Source organism: Electrona antarctica (assembly GCF_951216825.1).
Source record: "Electrona antarctica genome assembly, chromosome: 9".
Lineage (NCBI taxonomy): Eukaryota > Metazoa > Chordata > Actinopteri > Myctophiformes > Myctophidae > Electrona > Electrona antarctica.
The window spans coordinates 10,341,343-10,363,690 of record NC_136790.1 but is presented as its reverse complement, the minus strand read 5'-3'; the positions used below and the strand labels follow the sequence as shown (position 1 = coordinate 10,363,690).

General features: G+C 46.0%; 1 protein-coding gene across 2 annotated transcripts in view; it reads right to left on the bottom strand.

Annotated features, from left to right (window-relative positions):
• pik3c2b (phosphatidylinositol-4-phosphate 3-kinase, catalytic subunit type 2 beta) overlaps window positions 1-22,348 on the bottom strand; it is a 98,324-nt gene that overhangs the window by 57,958 nt on the left and 18,018 nt on the right. The window contains exons 2-11 of one of the 2 annotated variants that reach the window (XM_079511297.1): window positions 18,670-19,712; window positions 17,352-17,452; window positions 16,879-17,039; window positions 10,937-11,057; window positions 6,791-6,902; window positions 6,561-6,640; window positions 5,849-5,912; window positions 5,531-5,680; window positions 4,884-4,917; window positions 304-499 (exon numbers count right to left, since the gene is read on the bottom strand). In XM_079511297.1, the coding sequence (XP_079367423.1) occupies window positions 304-499; window positions 4,884-4,917; window positions 5,531-5,680; window positions 5,849-5,912; window positions 6,561-6,640; window positions 6,791-6,902; window positions 10,937-11,057; window positions 16,879-17,039; window positions 17,352-17,452; window positions 18,670-19,566 (1,916 nt within the window). In that variant the 5' untranslated portion in view covers window positions 19,567-19,712. The remainder of the gene's footprint in view (window positions 1-303; window positions 500-4,883; window positions 4,918-5,530; window positions 5,681-5,848; window positions 5,913-6,560; window positions 6,641-6,790; window positions 6,903-10,936; window positions 11,058-16,878; window positions 17,040-17,351; window positions 17,453-18,669; window positions 19,713-22,348) is intronic. The other variant, XM_079511298.1, reaches the window with a different exon arrangement.

The following is a 22,348-nucleotide window of genomic DNA, read 5'->3' as shown; positions in this document are numbered from 1 at the left end:
TCTGCTCTATATGTAAAGTGTCTTGAGACAACTTGTTGTGATTTGACACTTGAATAAAATTGAATTGAATTGAATTGAATTGAATTGAATTAATACTTGAAAAAAAAAGGTAAAAATAATTGCGGAAATATGAACATTTTTCAACATGGTAACGATTATGACAAAATGATCGCGATTATCTAAAATATTTGCGATTAGACGATTATGCACTCATTGTGACCGGCCTCTGTGTGCGTGCATGCGTGCGTGCGTGCGTGCATGCGTGCGTGCGTGCGTGCGTGCGTGTGTGCGTGCGTGCGTTACCTGGTGGCCCATGTGATAGGGATGCGGTGGGCGGCGTATATGCTGAATGACAGCACGCTGTTGACCAGGCCCGCCTCCTGGATGGGCGCGGTCAGGCGGTTACTCTGCGGCGTGGTGTGGAAGTTGGCGTTGAAGGTGCTGCAGTACAGCTCCACCAGGTCCAAGATGGCCGCCGTCAACTTCTCCACAACCTTGTCTGTCGGAGACAACATGATGCTGGTTTATTACTATTTCCATTAGACCAGTGGTTTTCAAGGCCCATTATTGTCTCCACCAGGCCGAAGGCATGGGGAGAGAGTATGTTTTGCACTCCGTCCGTGTGTGTGTGTGTGTGTGTGTGTGTGTGTGTGTGTGTGTGTGTGTGTGTGTGTGTGTGTGTGCGTGTGTGTCCGTCCGTCTGTGTGTGTACAGCTAATCTCCGGCACCGTTAACCCGGTCAACGCCAAACTTTGCACACACACTCCCTGGATGCCAACGATGAACCTCTGCCCCAAAGTTTCCAGAACGGACTGTTATGGCACCACTAGGAGGCCGACTTTTGTAAAACACATTTTTTGATATTACTCCACCAAATTGTGTCCAAAAATCCTGCAAATCGTTACACAGTATCTCTAGTCATGTGCTCAACACAGATCTGTCCGATTTTTCATATTCCATCCTGATTGGCTAACATTGGCTTTCAAAGTTTACAGGATTGGCCCGTTTTGAACAAAAAGCCTTATTATATTATTATTTTGTCATAATCGTTTCCATGTTGAAAAATGTTGGTACACTTTGTGACACATGGTTGACTAACAGCAGTGTGGACGTGCACATGGTTGACTAACAGCAGTGTGGACGTGCACATGGTTGACTAACAGCAGTGTGGACGTGCACATGGTTGACTAACAGCAGTGTGGACGTGCACATGGTTGACTAACAGCAGTGTGGACGTGTGACACATGGTTGACTAACAGCAGTGTGGACGTGCACATGGTTGACTAACAGCAGTGTGGACGTGCACATGGTTGACTAACAGCAGTGTGGACGTGTGACACATGGTTGACTAACAGCAGTGTGGACGTGCACATGGTTGACTAACAGCAGTGTGGACGTGCACATGGTTGACTAACAGCAGTGTGTGTGGACGTGCACATGGTTGACTAACAGCAGTGTGCACGGTGACACATGGTTGACTAACAGCAGTGTGCACGGTGACACATGGTTGACTAACAGCAGTGTGGACGTGCACATGGTTGACTAACAGCAGTGTGGACGTGCACATGGTTGACTAACAGCAGTGTGGACGTGCACATGGTTGACTAACAGCAGTGTGGACGTGCACATGGTTGACTAACAGCAGTGTGGACGTGCACATGGTTGACTAACAGCAGTGTGGACGTGCACATGGTTGACTAACAGCAGTGTGGACGTGCTCATGGTTGACTAACAGCAGTGTGGACGTGCACATGGTTGACTAACAGCAGTGTGGACGTGCACATGGTTGACTAACAGCAGTGTGGACGTGCACATGGTTGACTAACAGCAGTGTGGACGTGTGACACATGGTTGACTAACAGCAGTGTGTGTGGACGTGCACGACAGCTCAGAGTGAATAATGAATACATGTGAGTGTAAACTGTAAAGAGTCCTGGTCAGGTGGTCTACAGAGAGCACTGAAAACACATGCTCAGCATGACCTTGTGACCTCTCCTGCTGCACGGGGAATATAAACCTGGCAGTCTATTTTACACACCACAGCTGACCCTGTGTTAACACACTGCCTCATGTTTACACTATGGCTCGTACGTGTGTCTGTGCGTGTGCGTCTGTGTCTGTGCGTGTGTGTGTGTGTGTGTCTGTGTGTGTGTGTGTGTGTCTGTGTGTGTGTGTGTGTGTGTGTGTCTGTCTGTGTGGTTGAGCGATTGAGTGAATGGGTGTGGGTTTGAGTTTGTGAGCGTGTGTGTGTGTGTGTGTACGAGCATGGGTGTGCAAGTATGTGTGTTACAGTAAAAGTAAGAAACCAGTAAAAGTACGAAAAACAGGGAGAGGATCGGCCAGTTTCGGGCCGTGGGCCAGGGCCAGGGGTGGGGGGTTGGTTCGGCGTGCCGAACGGGAAGGGACGACGCCGGGGCAAGTGTGCGCGGCCACGGTTAAAAAAATTATAATAATGAAATAAAGAAAAATGGCGGCGAACAGGAGGTCGGCAGGCCGTTCGGGGCCCGCCAACGGCCCCCGATGATGCGTTTAGCCCTGGCTGCCGGAGGCCGGGGGGGTGGGGGGCATTCCGTCTCCCTTGGGTGGGGGGGGGGGGGCAACCCTCAAAGGGACCCGGCCCGGACTCGGTTGTGGCCTCCCGTGCTGGTAAAACAGGCTCCCCCGGTTCTGTTTTTCTCAATTTTACTGTAACATGCATATTATGTGTGTGTGTGTGTGTGTGTGTGTGTGTGTGTTGTACATTAGGGTGCAGCTCTGTGCTCCCACCGTGATCCCACACACCGAGTTGTGTCTCTACTCTCTCTCTCTCTCTCCAATTTGTCTTAGTCATGGTTTTCATCTGTCAACAATTAGTCTTCCATCCAAGTCCTTTTATGGTTGTGCTAAATGGCATTTAAATGTCAACTAGAAATGTCACATAATCATTTTGTGGCCATTTCCTTCTGCCAACGTACTCATTGTTAATTCCCCATGTCACCGACTCACCGCTAACACCCACTTGTTGGTCGGAGTAATTTGAAGCTCACTCGACAACTTGAGGGAGACATGGCAGGTCATTCCTAGTCTCTCTTTACCTCATAGTTGTCCGTCCTGCTATTTTAAGACATTCCTCCTTTAATTTGGCAACACAGCAGAGAGAGACCGTAAAGACTAGGGTAGAGAGACCGTAAAGACTAGGGTAGAGAGGGTGTCTAGGGTAGGGTAGAGAGGGTGCAACACAGCAGAGAGAGACCGTAAAGACTAGGGTAGAGAGACCGTAAAGACTAGGGTAGAGAGGGTGTCTAGGGTAGGGTAGAGAGGGTGCAACACAGCAGAGAGAGACCGTAAAGACTAGGGTAGAGAGGGTGGGTCACGAATCAGGATGCAGCGGAGATCATGAGCTGGATTCAAACCTATCACCTCATGAGGAACTCTGTGGAAGGTGTGGACAGGCCATAGGGACGTTCTGGAATAGCAGCAATAGGCCAGTCACTTTGTGGGCCAGATGGTCTTTCCTGCACCCCCCATCTCTCAAATTGAACTTGCGGTACGAGTATATAACCAAAGTTAAACATTAACCAGCGTTGCATTGTTTGCCAATTACACCACAAAAGATGACCTCCAGTGGTCGCTTTTTTGCAATTTCAACCAGCACCAAGGGCATACATCCCATTGATATGTTTCATCAGGTGAACAGGTTCGTTTTAAATCGTTAATCTTGAAAATGAAAACAGAAACTGCTAAGTCACCAATGAAGCTAACTGTCACATTCATATACAGTAATACAAGCTCAAAGTTATGAGAGTTCACGTTTGTTTTTGCCATTTGAGACATTGTTTCAATTTATTATTTGGTCTATTAGATCTAATGATCCAATATTGTTTTCACAAGCAGCAACTTCCGGGAATCTTTGCTCAACTTTAGGCTGAAGCTAAATCCTTTTTTTAGACCATGTGATATGATCTGTGCTGGACCACAGATTTCGACGTGAAGTTGATGATAAAACTGACAGCTTCTGTAACTTGGACATACTTCTCGTTTTTTTTGGTCTGCAGTTTCCTCCCATATGGTGAAGTAGTGTCAAAATATGAGATAGTTCCATAAACATCTGGAGTACATCACTGTATGGTTTGCAAAACAGACCGTAGGGGTCTTGTCCCATAGTAGACTATCATGCTGGAGCCCTTCAGTTTGTATTGATTAGATAGACTGACTAATCAGCTTTCCGGTGTGCTTTTGACTGCACCCTTTCACTCATTTATTAGGCCTACGTTTTGTTTTTTTTACAAAAAAAATAAAAATGCAGCTGTAATTGACATTCCCAGGCTGATTTCCGTTTCCAGTCCGCCCTCATGTCTGTGGTAAACATAGCAATCCTATGTATCCGAGACTCATTCAATATCCATTCCTCACGTAATGATTGGAAAAGGCATGGGAAAACCCTGGGAGTAATGTTAACCAGATTTAGCCTCCATCGTGCCCACCGTGTCTCCTGTCTGTCTGAGGGACAGGGGCCTTATTGGAGACGTCTGATCCTAGCCTCTCATGTTGTCTCCTGTCTGTCTGAGGGACAGGGGCCTTATTGGAGACGTCTGATCCTAGCCTCTCGTGTTGCAGGAAGAGGAGCTAATATGGTTGGTCTGTCTGAGGGACAGGGGCCTTATTGGAGACGTCTGATCCTAGCCTCTCGTGTTGCAGGAAGAGGAGCTAATATGGTTGCTCATTAGGTTAGTGTGTGTTCCACGGCATACACTTTTATACTCTTGAGATTTAAACGAACACTGCTGTGTGTGTGTGTGTGTGTGTGTGTGTGTGTGTGTGTGTGTGTGTGTGTGTGTGTGTGTGTGTGTGTGTGTGTGTGTGTGTGTGTGTGTGTGTGTGTGCGTGCGTGCGTGCGTGCATACCTCTGTTTTCTCTAACAGCCAGTACTGAGGCATCCTGGTGAAAGACAGACAGAGATGAAACCATTACTAAAGACAGACAGAGATGAAACCATTACTAAAGACAGACAGAGATGAAACCATTACTAAAGACAGACAGAGATGAAACCATTACTAAAGACAGACAGAGATGAAACCATTACTAATGCTAATGGTGGTAATGATCAAAGGCCTTTGGCATCAACTCTCTGGTCTCTAGTTCCTGTATGTATATAGTTTAGATTCAAGAGACTGTCATAATTATATCGAATATAATAAGGTCATAATAAAGTAAAATTATACTAAGTAATAATACGTAATAAAATGTTAATAACTTATGTTAGCAAGAGAACAGCATCAAAATACACAGATGTTGGGTGTAGAGAATGACCATAGATATTTTTTTATAATTGCACTGACCATGATGTTGCAGACAAAAAAAGGAATACAGACAGTAGTACAGTAGTAGTAGTAGTAGTAGTAGTAGTAGTAGACAGTAGTACATGGATGAACAAATTAGCTATTGATATACAGAATATACATTCAGCAGAATTGGATGACCAAAATATATACATATTGTAGTGCAAATAGCAGTAAAAGTCTACATTTAGCCGCTTTCTAGGACATCTTACCTTTAGGACCTTGGGCTGCAGGCGACAGGGGCATGCTGGGAGTTGGTTGAGGGCAGAGGTCACCTCAGGCGTCTCCACGGCAGCTAACGAGCTACACAGCGCCTTCACTGATTGGACGAGCCGCTCCACATGCAGCGGTAGTTCCGCCTGCTTGGGACGAGGATGGGACAAAGACAGACATGTTGTTCAGAAAACCTTAACGTTAAGGTTTTAGTAATTAAATGCACACAGGTGAGTGTCTCTATGTGTGTGTGTGTGTGTGTGTGTGTGTGTGTGTGTGTGTGTGTGTGTGTGTGTGTGTGTGTGTGTGCATGTTACCTCAGACAGGAGGAAGGACTCTGCTTCGTTATGGAAGGTGTCTAGAAGTAGAGACAGTGCCTCCCTGTCACACACACACAAAAATGCACTCACATTATAAAAATCATCATTATAAAGGTCATCATGAAGCAAGTAGATCACCTCCTCAACCTAACCAACAGCACCCTTCCAGAAGCAAGTAGATCACCTCCTCAACCTAACCAACAGCACCCTTCCAGAAGCAAGTAGATCACCTCCTCAACCTAACCAACAGCACCCTTCCAGAAGCAAGTAGATCACCTCCTCAACCTAACCAACAGCACCCTTCCAGCATGCCAGGTAATAGTTCCCCCAACCATCGTAACACTACACAACCACCAACAAGAGTAGAAGAAGTTAGACATGTGACATGGCCAACAACAATACCGTCTCTTTGGTAGAGCGCAATGGTCTGATTCACTCATTTACAGTTCTTTGAGTTCTTATTTGATATGTAAAAGCTTAAAGCAAATGGAATATAACATATTGGAATTTCATATTTTCCATTATGACACTTGGAAATGACAATATAATATACATTTCTTCTACTACTATTAAAGACAAATGACGTGATTCCCACTTGAAGTGACAACTGACGTGACAACGTAGAAATGGCCTTCCTTTGATTATGCTTTTCCTGTTAGTTTAGTCTCTCTGGTCTGTTCTGAAGATAAAATGGCTCCGCCCCTCTCACCTGGTGACGGTCTGTTTGATTGGCCGCTCCTGGAGCAGAATGCTGTGGTTCATGGTGGAGGCCACCTCGTCGTCTTCCTCCTGTCAACCATCGGGTTCAGACGTCAAAACACAAAGAACCGGGAAGAACTTTTACACTACATTTCCTTGCAAGTGAAATGCCACATGACAACTGTTGAAAGTGTGTGTGTGTGTGTGTGTGTGTGTGTGTGTGCGTGTGTGTGTTCTGACCGTGCGAGCCAGCTCTCTACTGACGGAGGACCTCTTGGTGAGGAAGAGGCGGATGTCCCACTCAAACTTCAGACACTGTTGGATGTACTCCAGACCCGCCAGAGTCTGAGCGCTGCAGAGAAGAAATGACATGTGAGATAAATTATGATCACCTCATCTTTAGCTTAAACATATAAACCATTACTTTTTGTATATTTCATATTAACGCTCCAGCAGTACAGTTTCTGTTTGACTGCCGTGCAGACTGAAGCTCACAAGAGAGACAGAGAGAGAGGGAGAAAGAGACAGAAATAGAATGAAACAAGGAAAGATAAACCATAACAGACGGAAGCAGTGTGACAGAAAGAGACAGACACTGTAAGCAACGTGAAAGACTCCTGTCAAGAATAATATATACGACAATGTCGCTCGCAAAACATAACAGATCTAGCTTGTAGATCTGTTCTTTTTGGCAAGAGACACCCTAGCGCCATGGAGTATAAATTCATTGGGGTTCAGAAAGGAATACAAACGAGTGTGTGAGGAGGAGAATTCAAATCTATGCAATGCAACGCAACACACAGTAATAGAGCAATGAAAGAGCATCACAAATCAGACAGGCAACAAGTAAATCAGATTTTAAAAATAAATTAAAGAAATATCTCACTGTCACTTTCTTTTTGATGATGGGCAACACATTGAACACTGTTTAAAATCTTTCATACTGGTCTGTAACGGTACTCAAAGTGAAATTGTATTCATGGTTGCGATGTTATATTTATGAATCACTTATTTTACATTTAGTTGTATTCGATCATTTTAACCGTTTTTCTTATACCGTCTTGTAAAATGTATTCATATGATGTAATGTATTTTATGTGTGGACCCCAGGAAGAGTAGCTTCTACTAAGGTAGTAGCTAATGGGGATCCAAATAAACCACACAAATACAGTGTTCAGAATCTGAACACTATATAGATTATCCTCAGATACATTCACCAACAGTCAACGTACAGGTGTTTGTCATTCAGGGTCATACTGATCTGGGGTGTTTGTCTATCGAGCAGAGACAACAATAGTGATGTTCTGTGCAGTAATCAGGCCATCGCAGAGCTGCGTCACTGCAGCTGAAACGCTATACAGTGAAGTTCAGCTGCTACAACAAAGGCTTTAACAGTGTTAGACAGGTTATTGTTCTAGAGGAGAGAGAGACAGAGAGAGAGAGAGAGAGAGAGAGAGAGAGAGAGAGAGAGAGAGAGAGAGAGAGACGGACAGACAGACAGACAGACAGACAGACAGACAGACAGACATACAGAGAGAGACGGACAGACGGACAGACAGACAGACAGACTTGTACAGGATGTCAACCATTCACACCACAGGTTATCAGGCTCAAATGTGCTTCCCACACACACACACACACACACACACACACACACACACACACACACACACACACACACACACACACACACACACACACACACACACACACACACACACACACACACACACACACACACACACACACACACACACACACACACACACACACACACACACACACACACACACACACACACACACACACACACACACACACACACACACACACGCTTTCACAGCTGTGAAATAAAAACAGCTCACATTCACATCCGCAAAATAAATCAAATTTGATTAACTTGATTTTGAACAGTGGCTCAGTGCCCATGCAGGAAAAAACAGCAGACGTGTGTGTGTGTGTGTGTGTGTGTGTGTGTCTGCGCAGTAAGGTGCATGTGTTTAAGGGGAAACCCACTGTGGCTCGTCTAGCCCACATTACTGTACATGTTTATGTGTAGCAATGGTTAAGAAACAGCCACAAATGTGGCCTGCACGATTATTATTACGAGTGCGTGTGGGTGTGCGTCTGCACCACAAACCACACGAGCACTCGCCAAGCAATTGGGCCCCCCAACCCTCGCCAAGCCACTGGACTGCCCCCACCCCTCCACCCCTCCACCCTCAATACAGCTGATGGAGCACGGCTTAAGAAGACTCATTTCCATCAGCTTACAGAGTTATAATGATGTGCCCTATGAAACGGCAAACGCCTTCACGCATGCAGAGCGTGCGCGCGCACGCACGCACGCACGCACGCACGCACGCACGCACGCACGCACGCACGCATCGCACCGTGACATGACACATTGTGAGCTTGGAGATCAGCTATTTTTGTTGCGTGAGAACAGTGTACAACCAAGTATAACGGGCCATTAAATGGCAAGATGTATACAAATCGTTGGCCCGGGCCGGCCTAGTGGTCCAGGCACCTAGGCTAGTAATCCAGCCTGACAGCGTGTCGCGTGTTCGAGTCCTGATCCAGACGACATGGCAAAAAAATGAAAAATATCTTTACAAAAAAGATGTATACAAAATAATGGTCTATCCGTTTGATTGGGTTTGTTTGTCCGATAATGTCGCAAATGGCTGAACTCCTCAATGCCAAATGTATTTTGCACGTAGGCCACTATTTAACTTAAATTTCATAATGGAAGTGAAGGGCAGTCGGATAGGCCTGAAATCTTGCCCAAATATGAAGTCATCATAATTATGTCACATGTACGTCACAGACTGACCACATGAAGTCTGAGGTCCAAATGAGAGCCATGACGTTATATCAGACCCCATCTTGTTTTTGAGGGGCGCTAGCCCCTCCTATATACAGCTTTTGTCCACACACGTCTCATATTTGCCATTGACAATGAAATGAGAAATTAGGTCAAATGTCCACTAAATATGACGTAGATTTGTGGCAACACAAACATTAAATGACATTGACGATGAAGGGATAATTTCGTCATATGTAGACGAGCAAATCGGCTAACCAATCACATACATTCAGTTGCTCATGAGATGATGTATGATGATGTATAATGATTGGAGCACCCCTGCACTTCACACGGGTGACTGATTGACAAACACTGGGCAAAAGAATAATAAGCACGACTTCTCAAAAGACAATTTAGCATTTACTTTCTTATTGCGGGTGTATTTATTTCATTCGTACACTTTCAGGATTTGACAGTCTAGTTAAGCACTTCTAACACACCTCCAGAGTCACTGTACCACCACTATCTCTGATTATTTCATTGTGGTTTATTGTGGTTCCGTGCATGCGTGTGTGCACAACGCCAACATCAATGTTGGCTCTGTCCCCTGGTGGGGGCGGAGGTGGGGACAGCAGGTCCACTGTCTCTGCCCTATCCCAGAAAGGGTTAGCTGTACTGGGCAGGGAGCAGGCGGTCTGCCCCTTGGCAAGGCTCCACCGGTGGGCATTCAGCCCAGGGAGGGAGAGAGGGAGGGGGGTAGAGAGAGAGAGAGAGAGATAGAGAGAGAGAGAGAGAGAGAGAGAGAGAGAGAGAGAAGCTCCAGTGAAATTTGTCCAAATGTAGTGTTGTCACAATAACAGCCTTTTCTTTTGCAATACTGTTGATATTAACAAGCCAACGGCAGGGGGGTGGGAAGCAACCGCCCCCAACCGCACAAATACAATGGCAGCTGCTCTGGTCACAAAACCAAATGTAACATCGGCAGTTTTGGAACATTTCGGCTTTCAACCGAATGCAAGTGGAGAGCCAGCCAATTTAGAGGAGGCAATATGCAAAATCTGGAAAAAGGTCCTGCAGAAAATACATTGAATTTGAGGTCGCATCTCGCTGTCTTGTCAAAGCTCAGAACCAAGTCACACAGCGATAACTCTTGCCAGTGCAGCTGACAGTTATGAGTGACATAACTTTGCATGAGAAAAAAGGTGTGGGGGTGTCGGTCGCTGCAATAATACATTGAACTGCTGGGCCACCCTGAAGCACCATGGCTGAAATTCAGTGTGTGTGCGTGCGTGCGTGCGTGCGAGATTTGCACATAAGGATTCAGAAAGAAAAAAAAATATATATATCTACTCTCTATGCCAGTCTCAATGTGGGATCCCCAGGGGTCCTTGAGGGGGTTCCATGGAGGCCCCATTAAAATGAGGGACAGTTTAAATACGTAAGACCTATTCCAAAATATCGAATCTACTAGGTCACAAAATGACACAGCAAGGTTTGAGCAACACTGTACTGTTAGCTACTGTTAGCTTGTAGATCCAACCCCTTTCTACCACAGATGGACAAAGACAAGTTCTTACTTGTTGAGGTACTCGGCTTGCCCACAGACTTTAAGCAGGTAGTCTTCTACATCGATGTGGTCCAGATCATCCTGGGCATAGCATAATGTCTGGTAGATCAGCAGGTCCACAGTAGAGGAACCTGACACACACACACGCGCGCACACGCACACACGCAGACAGACAGACAGACAGACAGACAGACAGACAGACAGACAGACAGACAGACAGACAGACAGACAGACAGACAGACAGACAGACAGACAGACAGACAGACAGACAGACAGACACACAAACAGGAGAAATAGGTCAGCACAGGTGGAGGATCAAAGGTCAAGTTCATGTGAGTTAAAAAAGTTATTATAACTCAAGTGTGTGCCTGTGTGGCACAAATATAATCACACAAGTTGGAATCGCTTTCAGAGTGACTTGATGAACGATTAAAAACAATAAAAAATAAAAGATGACAGCCAAGCAGAATAAATCAACATTTACAGGGCATCACATTGAACTCTCTGAAGTTCTTTATTATGTCCTCTTTGATGATCGTCAGGATAAACATGTTGACTCATGCTAAAGTATGAATAGCATTTGTCTTCAAAAGTGACTATTCTCACAACAGTGTTTGAGTCTAAACTGTACCCTTTAAGTTTGTAGCTTGCATTTTGGTGAAGAGATTTCGTGTACAGTGGGGGAAAACTAATTATAGACCCCCTAGGGGCACCCCAGTCAACGAAGAATGTAGAATGTAAACCTAATTTATTAATTAAGATTGTTTATCAGAGAGCAGCACAGGGCTCAGTTCAACCCCTGCAGAGCTCCAAACTCACCGGCAGAAATAGTACTCACGTTATTTTACTAAACTAAAAGTACCAATACTGCAATATAGAAGTACTCCGTTACAAGTAAAAGTCCGGAATACAAAATGTACTTGAGTAAAAGTACAAAAGTATTGACATCAAAATGTACTTAAAGTATGAAAAGTAAAAGTACTCATTATGCAGAATGTCCCATTTCAAGTTTTCAAATGTAAAACAATATTTTGAAAATAGCTGATCTACAAGTTGACAGCTTGTAGATCGGCTATTGTCGGCTGAAATGTACAGTATAGGGCTAAAGTGATTAATGTATGTTTTGTAATAATTAGTTTAGACATACTATTGGTCTGACTGTCATTAGACCGACAACCTACCTCAGAGTCAGACCCTAACCTAACCCTCACCGCACGCACGGTAGCAGCGCATGTTCGACCGCATGTCCGACCGTTGTTTCTGCATGTCGGTCCGTTGGTGTGTCTAATCTGCGTGTGCATCCCAAAGTTTTCAAATAATTGTAGTGTAGTAAAAGTGTACTTAAAGGAGCATTCAGTGATTTGGGTGATTTGGAAAACCACCCAGTCCGCCCCGGTAACAAAATGTGCACATGCACGCTCTACAGTGGGGGGAAGTGCAACAGGCCAACAGCATGTGCACCAAGGCCCGCCCCCACTCGATCATGATTGGAGGAAGGTTCCTCTCATCCTGATTGGATGAAGGCTTTGCCACCCGCCACCAAAACTGAAACTAGGGTTTTTTGACCCCAGGGGCTCACTGGGGACAGGGAGGAACTCCTTATATGGTCAGCACACTCTAGGGAGGATTATCCAGAAAAAAAGAAAAAACAAGTGATATTTGAATTAAGTCAAATCACTGAATATACCTTTAAGTACAGTACTTAAGTAAATGTACTTGGTTACTTTCCACCACTGCTCACCAGACATGACCCATGCTGCACAGCTAACACATCAAAGAGCTCGAACACATCAAAGAGCTGCTCACCAGACATGACCCATGCTGCACAGCTAACACATCAAAGAGCTGCTCACCAGACATGACCCATGCTGCACAGCTAACACATCAAAGAGCTGCTCACCAGACATGACCCATGCTGCACAGCTAACACATCAAAGAGCTGCTCACCAGACATGACCCATGCTGCACAGCTAACACATCAAAGAGCTGCTCACCAGACATGACCCATGCTGCACAGCTAACACATCAAAGAGCTGCTCACCAGACATGACCCATGCTGCACAGCTAACACATCAAAGAGCTGCTCACCAGACATGACCCATGCTGCACAGCTAACACATCAAAGAGCTGCTCACCAGACATGACCCATGCTGCACAGCTAACACATCAAAGAGCTGCTCACCAGACATGACCCATGCTGCACAGCTAACACATCAAAGAACATCAATTAGAGCATCAATTGGGCTTCAGTAGGGAATCCACAAGTTTGATTGGTCATTCATTTTTAATTACCGTTGGGGTTATGTTTTTCCCCTGCTTGTGGTGAGACACCGTCAGGAAATGTTTGATAATATCACAATTTAATATTTTTTGTATAATTACACTGGATAATTAACATCTTTATCAACAAACTGCATACATTTTCTCTGGAGTTGTTAACCCATCTAGACTTTCAAGCACCAAACTGAATGTGTCCATATTTGTATATTCTTTTTGTATTTTCTTTTTTGGTTCGATGTAGGTAATGAGAATAAAATAACTGTGTCCTTTGTTCCACAACGTGTCTGAGCTGAGCTGTCTGTTTTGTTTTTTGTTTGTTTTGTTTTTGTTTGTTTGTTTTTTCCTGTCTTGTCTTTGTCATAAAATGGGAAAATCAATACAAATATTATTGAAACATACATACATACATCTATTCTGAAACAAGCAAAAAACGTAAGTAAAAAAAAAACAAAGCCATATCGTCCTGGTATATTGGCACAGGGAGCGAGGGAGGAAGACAAGACAAGACAAGACAAGACAACAGACAGACAGACAGACAGAAAGACAGACAGACAGACAGACAGACAAAGCAAACGATAGAAAGACTGCGAGGGATTTGTTTTGTATTATTTCATGACAGGAATAGAAATCTCTTCTTCTCAGTTTGTGTATAATCTCTCCTTCTCTCTCTGTCTCTGCTGAATAGAAATCAGTGGTCTCATTGATAGTCTCAGGCAAGGCGTTGGCAGGGTGCCTGTCAGTGCAACTCCACAGAGGAGAACAGGCCACAGAGTGAGAAAAGTGTGTGTGTGTGTGTGTGCGTGCGTGCGTGCGTGTCCAGACCGCGGGCTTCCCGAGGCTTACAGAGGGATCCCCCTCCTGTCAGCCGCCTCATTCCCACTGCTCCCACAGACCACAGTGACGAACACGAGGAGGGGGGAAACACCATTCCAGAGCGGCCAGTGTGCACGTGGGTGGGTGGGTGCCATTTATCTATCCTGAATCCTCTATCCATGAAATCCCACTGACGTGTATCGAAACAAACTTGTTTCAGTGCTTGTTCAATTTTTCTATTTAGATTATGCGTACAGGTACATACACATTAACCTGACTCCGCCAGATGGGGCAGCAGAGAGTACACTGCGTTCCCCCCTCCTGCTCCCATCTGGGAACTCTCAGGCAGACTTGATGCCCGGCCACAAAACGGCCTGGCCAATCAGCAGCAGCTAGAGGCGGGATAGCTGCTGCTGATTGGCCAGGCCGTTTTGTGGCCGGGCATCAAGTCTGCCTGAGAGTTCCCAGATGGGAGCAGGAGGGGGAACTCTCTGCTGCCCCATCTGGCGGAGTCAGGTTACATACACATCACTGTTGGATGGAAACCTTCTACGGTATGTACAAAACTGCTGTTTTCAGGAAATGGGAAAAGATTGCTTGTGTTCAAAATGATCCAATGGAGTCATTACTTAGTCAAAAGCACTTGTTAATATTTAACCAGATTCACTTTCAAAAAGTAAAAAGGTTCACAATGGATCGCAGCAACAATTTTCACTACTTTTGCATACGTCAAACAGACGATATGTGCGGAGTGGAGTGGGAGCGGAGTGGAGGGATTTTTAATTGAGCGCAGAGCGGGTTTTGAAATGCGTCAGAGTGGCTTCGGAGCGAGGACCGCTGAGTGGTGAGTGGTGGGGTTTGGGGGAATCAACATGAGCGAATGTGGAGCAGGACAAAAGCCGTCTGGAGCGAAGAGCGGGTTTTCCACCCGCTCCACTCTACTCATAATGCACCCGCTCCACTCTACTCATAATGCACCCGCTCCACTCTACTCATAATGTTCCACTCTACTCATAATGCTACCCGCTCCACTCTACTCATAATGCACCCGCTCCACTCTACTCATAATGCACCCGCTCCACTCTACTCATAATGCACCCGCTCCACTCTACTCATAATGCACCCGCTCCACTCTACTCATAATGCACCCGCTCCACTCTACTCATAATGCTCCACTCTACTCATAATGCTCCACTCTACTCATAATGCACCCGCTCCACTCTACTCATAATGCTCCCGCTCCACTCTACTCATAATGCTCCACTCTACTCATAATGCACCCGCTCCACTCTACTCATAATGCACCCGCTCCACTCTACTCATAATGCACCACCCGCTCCACTCTACTCATAATGCACCCGCTCCACTCTACTCATAATGCACCTGCTCCACTCTACTCATAATGCACCCGCTCCACTCTACTCATAATGCACCCGCTCCACTCTACTCATAATGCTCCACTCTACTCATAATGCTCCACTCTACTCATAATGCTCCCGCTCCACTCTACTCATAATGCACCCGCTCCACTCTACCCATAATGCACCCGCTCCACTCTACTCATAATGCTCCACTCTACTCATAATGCACCCGCTCCACTCTACTCATAATGCTCCACTCTACTCATAATGCACCCGCTCCACTCTACCCATAATGCACCCGCTCCACTCTACTCATAATGCTACCCGCTCCACTCTACTCATAATGCACCCGCTCCACTCTACCCATAATGCACCCGCTCCACTCTACTCATAATGCTCCACTCTACCCATAATGCACCCGCTCCACTCTACTCATAATGCTCCACTCTACTCATAATGCACCCGCTCCACTCTACCCATAATGCACCCGCTCCACTCTACTCATAATGCTCCACTCTACTCATAATGCACCCGCTCCACTCTACTCATAATGCTCCACTCTACTCATAATGCACCCGCTCCACTCTACTCATAATGCACCCGCTCCACTCTACTCATAATGCTACCCGCTCCACTCTACTCATAATGCTCCACTCTACTCATAATGCACCCGCTCCACTCTACTCATAATGCTCCACTCTACTCATAATGCACCCGCTCCACTCTACTCATAATGCACCCGCTCCACTCTACTCATAATGCACCCGCTCCACTCTACTCATAATGCTCCACTCTACTCATAATGCTCCACTCTACTCATAATGCACCCACTCCACTCTACTCATAATGCACCCGCTCCACTCTACTCATAATGCACCCGCTCCACTCTACTCATAATGCTCCACTCTACTCATAATGCTCCACTCTACTCATAATGCTCCACTCTACTCATAATGCTCCACTCTACTCATAATGCTCCACTCTACTCATAATGCACCCGCTCCACTCTACTCATAATGCTCCACTCTACTCATAATGCACCCGCTCCACTCTACTCATAATGCTCCACTCTACTCATAATGCTCCACTCTACTCATAATGCACCCGCTCCACTCTACTCATAATGCACCCGCTCCACTCTACTCATAATGCTCCACTCTACTCATAATGCACCCGCTCCACTCTACTCATAATGCTCCACTCTACTCATAATGCTCCACTCTACTCATAATGCTCCACTCTACTCATAATGCTCCACTCTACTCATAATGCTCCACTCTACTCATAATGCTCCACTCTACTCATAATGCTCCACTCTACTCATGATGCACCCGCTCCACTCTACTCATAATGCACCCGCTCCACTCTACTCATAATGCTACCCGCTCCACTCTACTCATAATGCACCCGCTCCACTCTACTCATAATGCTACCCGCTCCACTCTACTCATAATGCACCCGCTCCACTCTACTCATAATGGAGGGGAGGTCGTCTTACCATCACAGGTGAAGGTGAGGGGCTCCCTGAAGTGGTCACTGATGACGGTGACCTTCACGCCGACCCCCAGGTTCTGCAGCAGCTCCTCGCTGCTGACCAGTGGTGACCACACGAAGCCTGCGTTCTTGCAGCGCTCGCTGCACGGGTAGGCTGTGCGCAAGCTGCACGCACACACACACACGCGCGCGCACACACACACACACACACACACACACCGCAGGAAGAGACACCGTCAGTGAATTGACACTCTATATTTTATGTTTTAAAAGATATACGATGGACAAAGGGAATGTTTATTTAAAAAGATATTAGGAGAAAATAAGCTGTGTAATAAAACTACATTGGAACCATAGGAAGGATTATTTTCCATTTCCTAAAAACAGTTTTGAACATAGGTTTCCGTCTGATAGAGACGTGTGTGTGTGTGTGTGTGTGTGTGTGTGTGTGTGTGTGTGTGTGTGTGTGTCACTCACACGTCCAGCATGTGACAGAAGGCAGCCACCTCCTCATCTCTATCTTCAGACACCTGGAAGAGCTCATAGCCAAAACCATTCATCCTGGAGCCCAGTGACACCTACAGACACACAGACACACAGACACACACACACACACACACACACACACACACACACACACACACACACACACACACACACACAGTGCTTTTTCTTAAGTAATCATTTGAAGATTGTGCAAGAGTTGTCTGGCATCCAAGACTAGTTTCCTGCCAACCAGAATTTATAGCGACATCACAGCTGTAGGGAAAAACAAACTTAATCAAAGCAAAGAAGCTGTGTCGACTTCTCAGTGCAGCCTTCATTTAAGTGCGCACTCATGCTGATCAGCTTGTTTTTTTGCTCCACTAAAAACCAATACAAACCATGTTTGTCATTTTGTTACATTAGAAGTGGTTCTACCAGTGTGTTATCTGATATGCTCCAATGGAAATGGAATACAAAAGCCTGATTCATACATGATTGCGCCAAAATAGCTGATCTACAAGCTCAAAACGCATCGCGATTCGTGGTGCAATGTGTTGTTCTCTTGTAGAACAGCTATTTTCACTTTCAGTGACATGATCGTGCAAATCAGGCTAATTTTATTTTGTTAAAGCTCGAGTGAAATGGCCAGTGAAATAGACAATTTGCAATCAAAATTCTGAAAGTTAATTCTAATCTTTTGCAGTTCCTCAGATAAGACAATGTCATTCAATCAATCTGATCTTCTCTTTTTTGCTTAGCTTTATCCTTTATAAAATGTATTTTTATAATTATATTTTATTTATTTATTTCAGTTAACCCATTTAGACCTGAGGACGATTTTGAAAAGGCCTTCTAAAACCTACGGCGTTTTTTATGAAATACACCCTAAAACCCCATGTCTTTCTGAGAAACTTGGAATGGAATGGAATGTGTTAATAACACTACAGAGACTACAAAACTACAAGGAGACGTGCACGCGTTCCCGGCTTCAGAGTAGACTGGAACTCACCTATGCTTTCTATGGCATAGGCAGGAGTGTGTGTGTACGTGCGCGTCAATTTAACAAAGGTGCAGACGATCAGAAATCAGCAGAGAGAGACTGAAGCTGTATGCCGAATTGAAGTGGACTCGGCCCCAGACTTTTTTATTTCTCCCTGGAAATAAAAACGTCTGGGTTTCCGAGATGGGTTTGCAGGCTGCAGCAGCCGGTCTAAATGAGATCTATTCACAAATTGACAACCTGTCTTACATGAACACTGTCGAGGCTTGAACAATAAAAATAAGTATTGAATATTAAATATATTCTCACTGGGTCTGCGGATACCCGCCGCTGATTCTTGTTGCTCTTCGGAACTGGAACGTAAGTCCGGGGCGGTACTTGAGGGGGGAGGGTCTTACTCCGAGCTACGGGCTTGCCCGACTGGTCCCCGGGGGCGCGCCTGCTTCGCGGCACCTGCCAATCCCCGTTGAGCCTGGACAGAGAGTCGTTGAGGTTGTCATAATTCAAGGACTCTCCCACGGTCAGCTTGGGCAGGTCCACCTCAGGGGTAAAGAGGTTGACGTCCCTTGGCATAGTGGAACCACGTGACGATAGGAAGGGGTTCTCCGAGCTCGATGAAGGGGTGATGATGGGCTGCCGCGGGGGGATGGCAGGAGGAGTGTCATTTGGAAGAAATGGGGGGGGACCTTTGGGGACGGATCCCGACCCCGGCCCGAGCGAGTGCCCGTAGCCGGAGTCTGGGTATTCGTGGTCCTTGCGGCCTTCTGGACTCTCGAGGATATACAGGGGTTCTTTGCCGTAGCTGCCCTGGGGAGGGGCGGGCCTGGGCGGGGACAACCGGGGCAACTGAGACCCCCCCGGCTGAAGAAGGTTTAGGGACGAATCCGATCCGGAGAGCCCCCTGAGAAGGCTCCCTCCCGGGGGGCTAGGGATGGGACGGCTGGGACAGGGCCGCGGCCGCTCTATGGAGGAAGGCACCTGAGTCTTGGGAGCGGGAAGGGTCTTGGAGCTGCTTTGATCGGCGGCGACTAGAATGCCGGCCTGGGTGTTCTCCGGGTCCCCCTTGTCCTGCTTGTGACGGGACAGGGCGTCGTACTCCATCTGCAGCGCTTCGGCCAGAACCAGCTCCTTCTGGCTGATGCCCAGGGTTTCCATGCAGCTCCACCCCGACTCGCCGCTCTCCTTCTGCGTCTGAGCTGCTGACATGGTGCTGGTGGCCCTGGAGGACGGGAGGAGGGGGTGGGGGTGGCCCTGGAGGACGGGAGAGGAGGGCGGAGGAGAGGCGGAGAAGAGCAGGGAGTGGAGGACTGCTAGGGGAACGCCCGTGGACACATATGGACATGAAATATGGGCTGTGGAGAGAGAGGGGGTGGAAGGAAAGTGAGAAAAGGAAAGGATGGGGATTGAAAGGGAGGGAGAGAAAAGATGGAGATGTGTGAGCTTTTAGATTAGAAGGTCAGTGGAACAGCATTTTACATTGACACATTTAACCACTTGAACCCAGGCATGCCTATTCTGGATCCTTTTAAAGTGTAGGGAGACCTCCATGGTTAGTTTAGTGGTTGTAACTGAAGATGTGCAAGATTCATATTGGTTCAAATAACATGTCATTCATTAAATTCAGTTCTGGATTGCAGCATTAAGTCTGAGAGTGTACAAACGTAAGCAACAATACTAACAGTAGTAACAAATGGATACATTAACATTGAAGAGTGCATGTGCAATTGTGCATGCATAATTATGTCAAAGGCAAACCTATTAATGTAGGTCAAACGCAACCTTTCTGTGTCATAATGTCACGAGATGAATATGCTTTTATAGGTTTTTGCGTGTGTTTTCATACGGGTTTAACAGACTGGTGTACCTCAGCAGAAAGCTAGCCTAGATTACTTATCCCCTGTGGGGCCAGAACAGAAAAGAGTCGTGACCGTGTTGCTAAACGCACGCATCCACGAGTGGAGCGCACGGACGCGCCACTCGCACTCATTAAGATTTTTCTTTTCCACTATGGGCAGGAAGAAAACGCATGTCTGCAGCACGCATAGTCTCGTAGAAATACAGTACATTGTAGGGTGACCAGGTTTGGCCAGGATTGACGAGTCGAGAATAGTCTAGCACAAAGCCGCAAACCTCTGCACGGTGTAATAAATAGAGGGTATGCGCGTGACATCATCATCAAACTCGGAAGTTATGCAGGAATGCCTACTGAGTGGCAAAAAACTACTTTCTGGCCTTGACAGTCCATACATGCAAACAGAAAAGTCCTGTTTGATTGCATTAAACAACGTTAAACAATGTTAAACTCACTTTGCATGTTGCTTTGCCACTCGATTTGCCACTCGATGTGCCATTCACTTTAAGCATGCGCATACTCTCTATTGCGAGTGCGGACAGACTCTTTTTTTGGTGTCTTGTGTGTGAGAGTGTACTAATAGAACCAATCTGACCCGTAATGGTCCATTTGGGTCCTAACTATCAATAATTTAGGACTCCCTCAAGGACCACTGGGGGCGCTCGAACCTCAGATTGAGAACGATGGACGAACCAAGGGACTAAGCCATGAATAGGGGAACCTCAGATTGAGAACGATGGAGGAACCAAGGGACTAAGCCATGAATAGGAGTAAAGAGTGAACCTCAGATTGAGAACGATGGAGGAACCAAGGGACTAAGCCATGAATAGGAGTGAAGAGTGAAACCTCTTCCCTCTACCAATCACTCACAGCCCTTCAGGCCTGACCCGACCTCCAACGACCCGTCACCATGGTGATGTGGCCAGCCACTCCCACTTGTGGCCAGAGACCATGACCTCCAGCCCACAACAGACTGCTTTCGGAAGTTCCCAACTTCCCATACAGCTGTTCTTACAGCTGTGCGGTGTGTGTGTGTGTGTGTGTGTGTGTGTGTGTGCGCGCGCGCGTCCACTGCAGCAGTTGAATGAAAGACAGCAACAGATGAAACGGAGACAGGGAAAGCGACAGAGATAAAGAGGTATTTTGAGGTATTTGTACATTACTTGGGTATTTCCTATTTCCAATACTTCTACTCCACTACATCTCGGATCCAAATAATGTACTTCTACTACTCCACTACAGAAGAGTTTAGTTACTAGTTATTTTGTAGATTTGGATTATAATTACAAAACATACAGTAACCACTATACATACATTTCAGCCAAAATTAATGATCTAAGCTCACAAGCTCATTGTGATCTTGTAGATCTGCTATTTTCAAAAGATTATTATTATTATACATTTGAAAACTTGGGGGGGGGGGGGGGGATGGGGTCATTTTGCACAATGAGTACTTTTACTTTTGGTCCTTCAAGTACATTTTAATGCCAATAATTTTGTACTTTTACTCAAGTACATTTTGAATTGATACTTTTACTTCCATTTCTACATTGCAGTATTGATACTTTTACTCAAGTACATTTTTAATTCCAGACTTTTACTTCTATTTCTACATTGCAGTATTGATACTTTTACTCAAGTACATTTTTAATTCCAGACTTTTACTTCTATTTCTACATTGCAGTATTGATACTTTTACTTAAGTAAAACAAAATTAGTTTTTCCACCACTGCACATGAGACGAGGCTCAGTCTCTCTCTGACTGACCAGACCAACAGACAGTCTCTCTCTGACTGACCAGACCAACAGACAGTCTCTCTCTGACTGACCAGACCAACAGACAGTCTCTCTCTGACTGACCAGACCTACAGACAGTCTCTCTCTGACTGACCAGACCAACAGACAGTCTCTCTCTGACTGACCAGACCAACAGACAGTCTCTCTCTGACTGACCAGACCAACAGACAGTCTCTCTCTGACTGACCAGACCAACAGACAGTCTCTCTCTGACTGACCAGACCAACAGACAGTCTCTCTCTGACTGACCAGACCAACAGACAGTCTCTCTCTGACTGACCAGACCAACAGACAGTCTCTCTCTGACTGACCAGACCAACAGACAGTCTCTCTCTGACT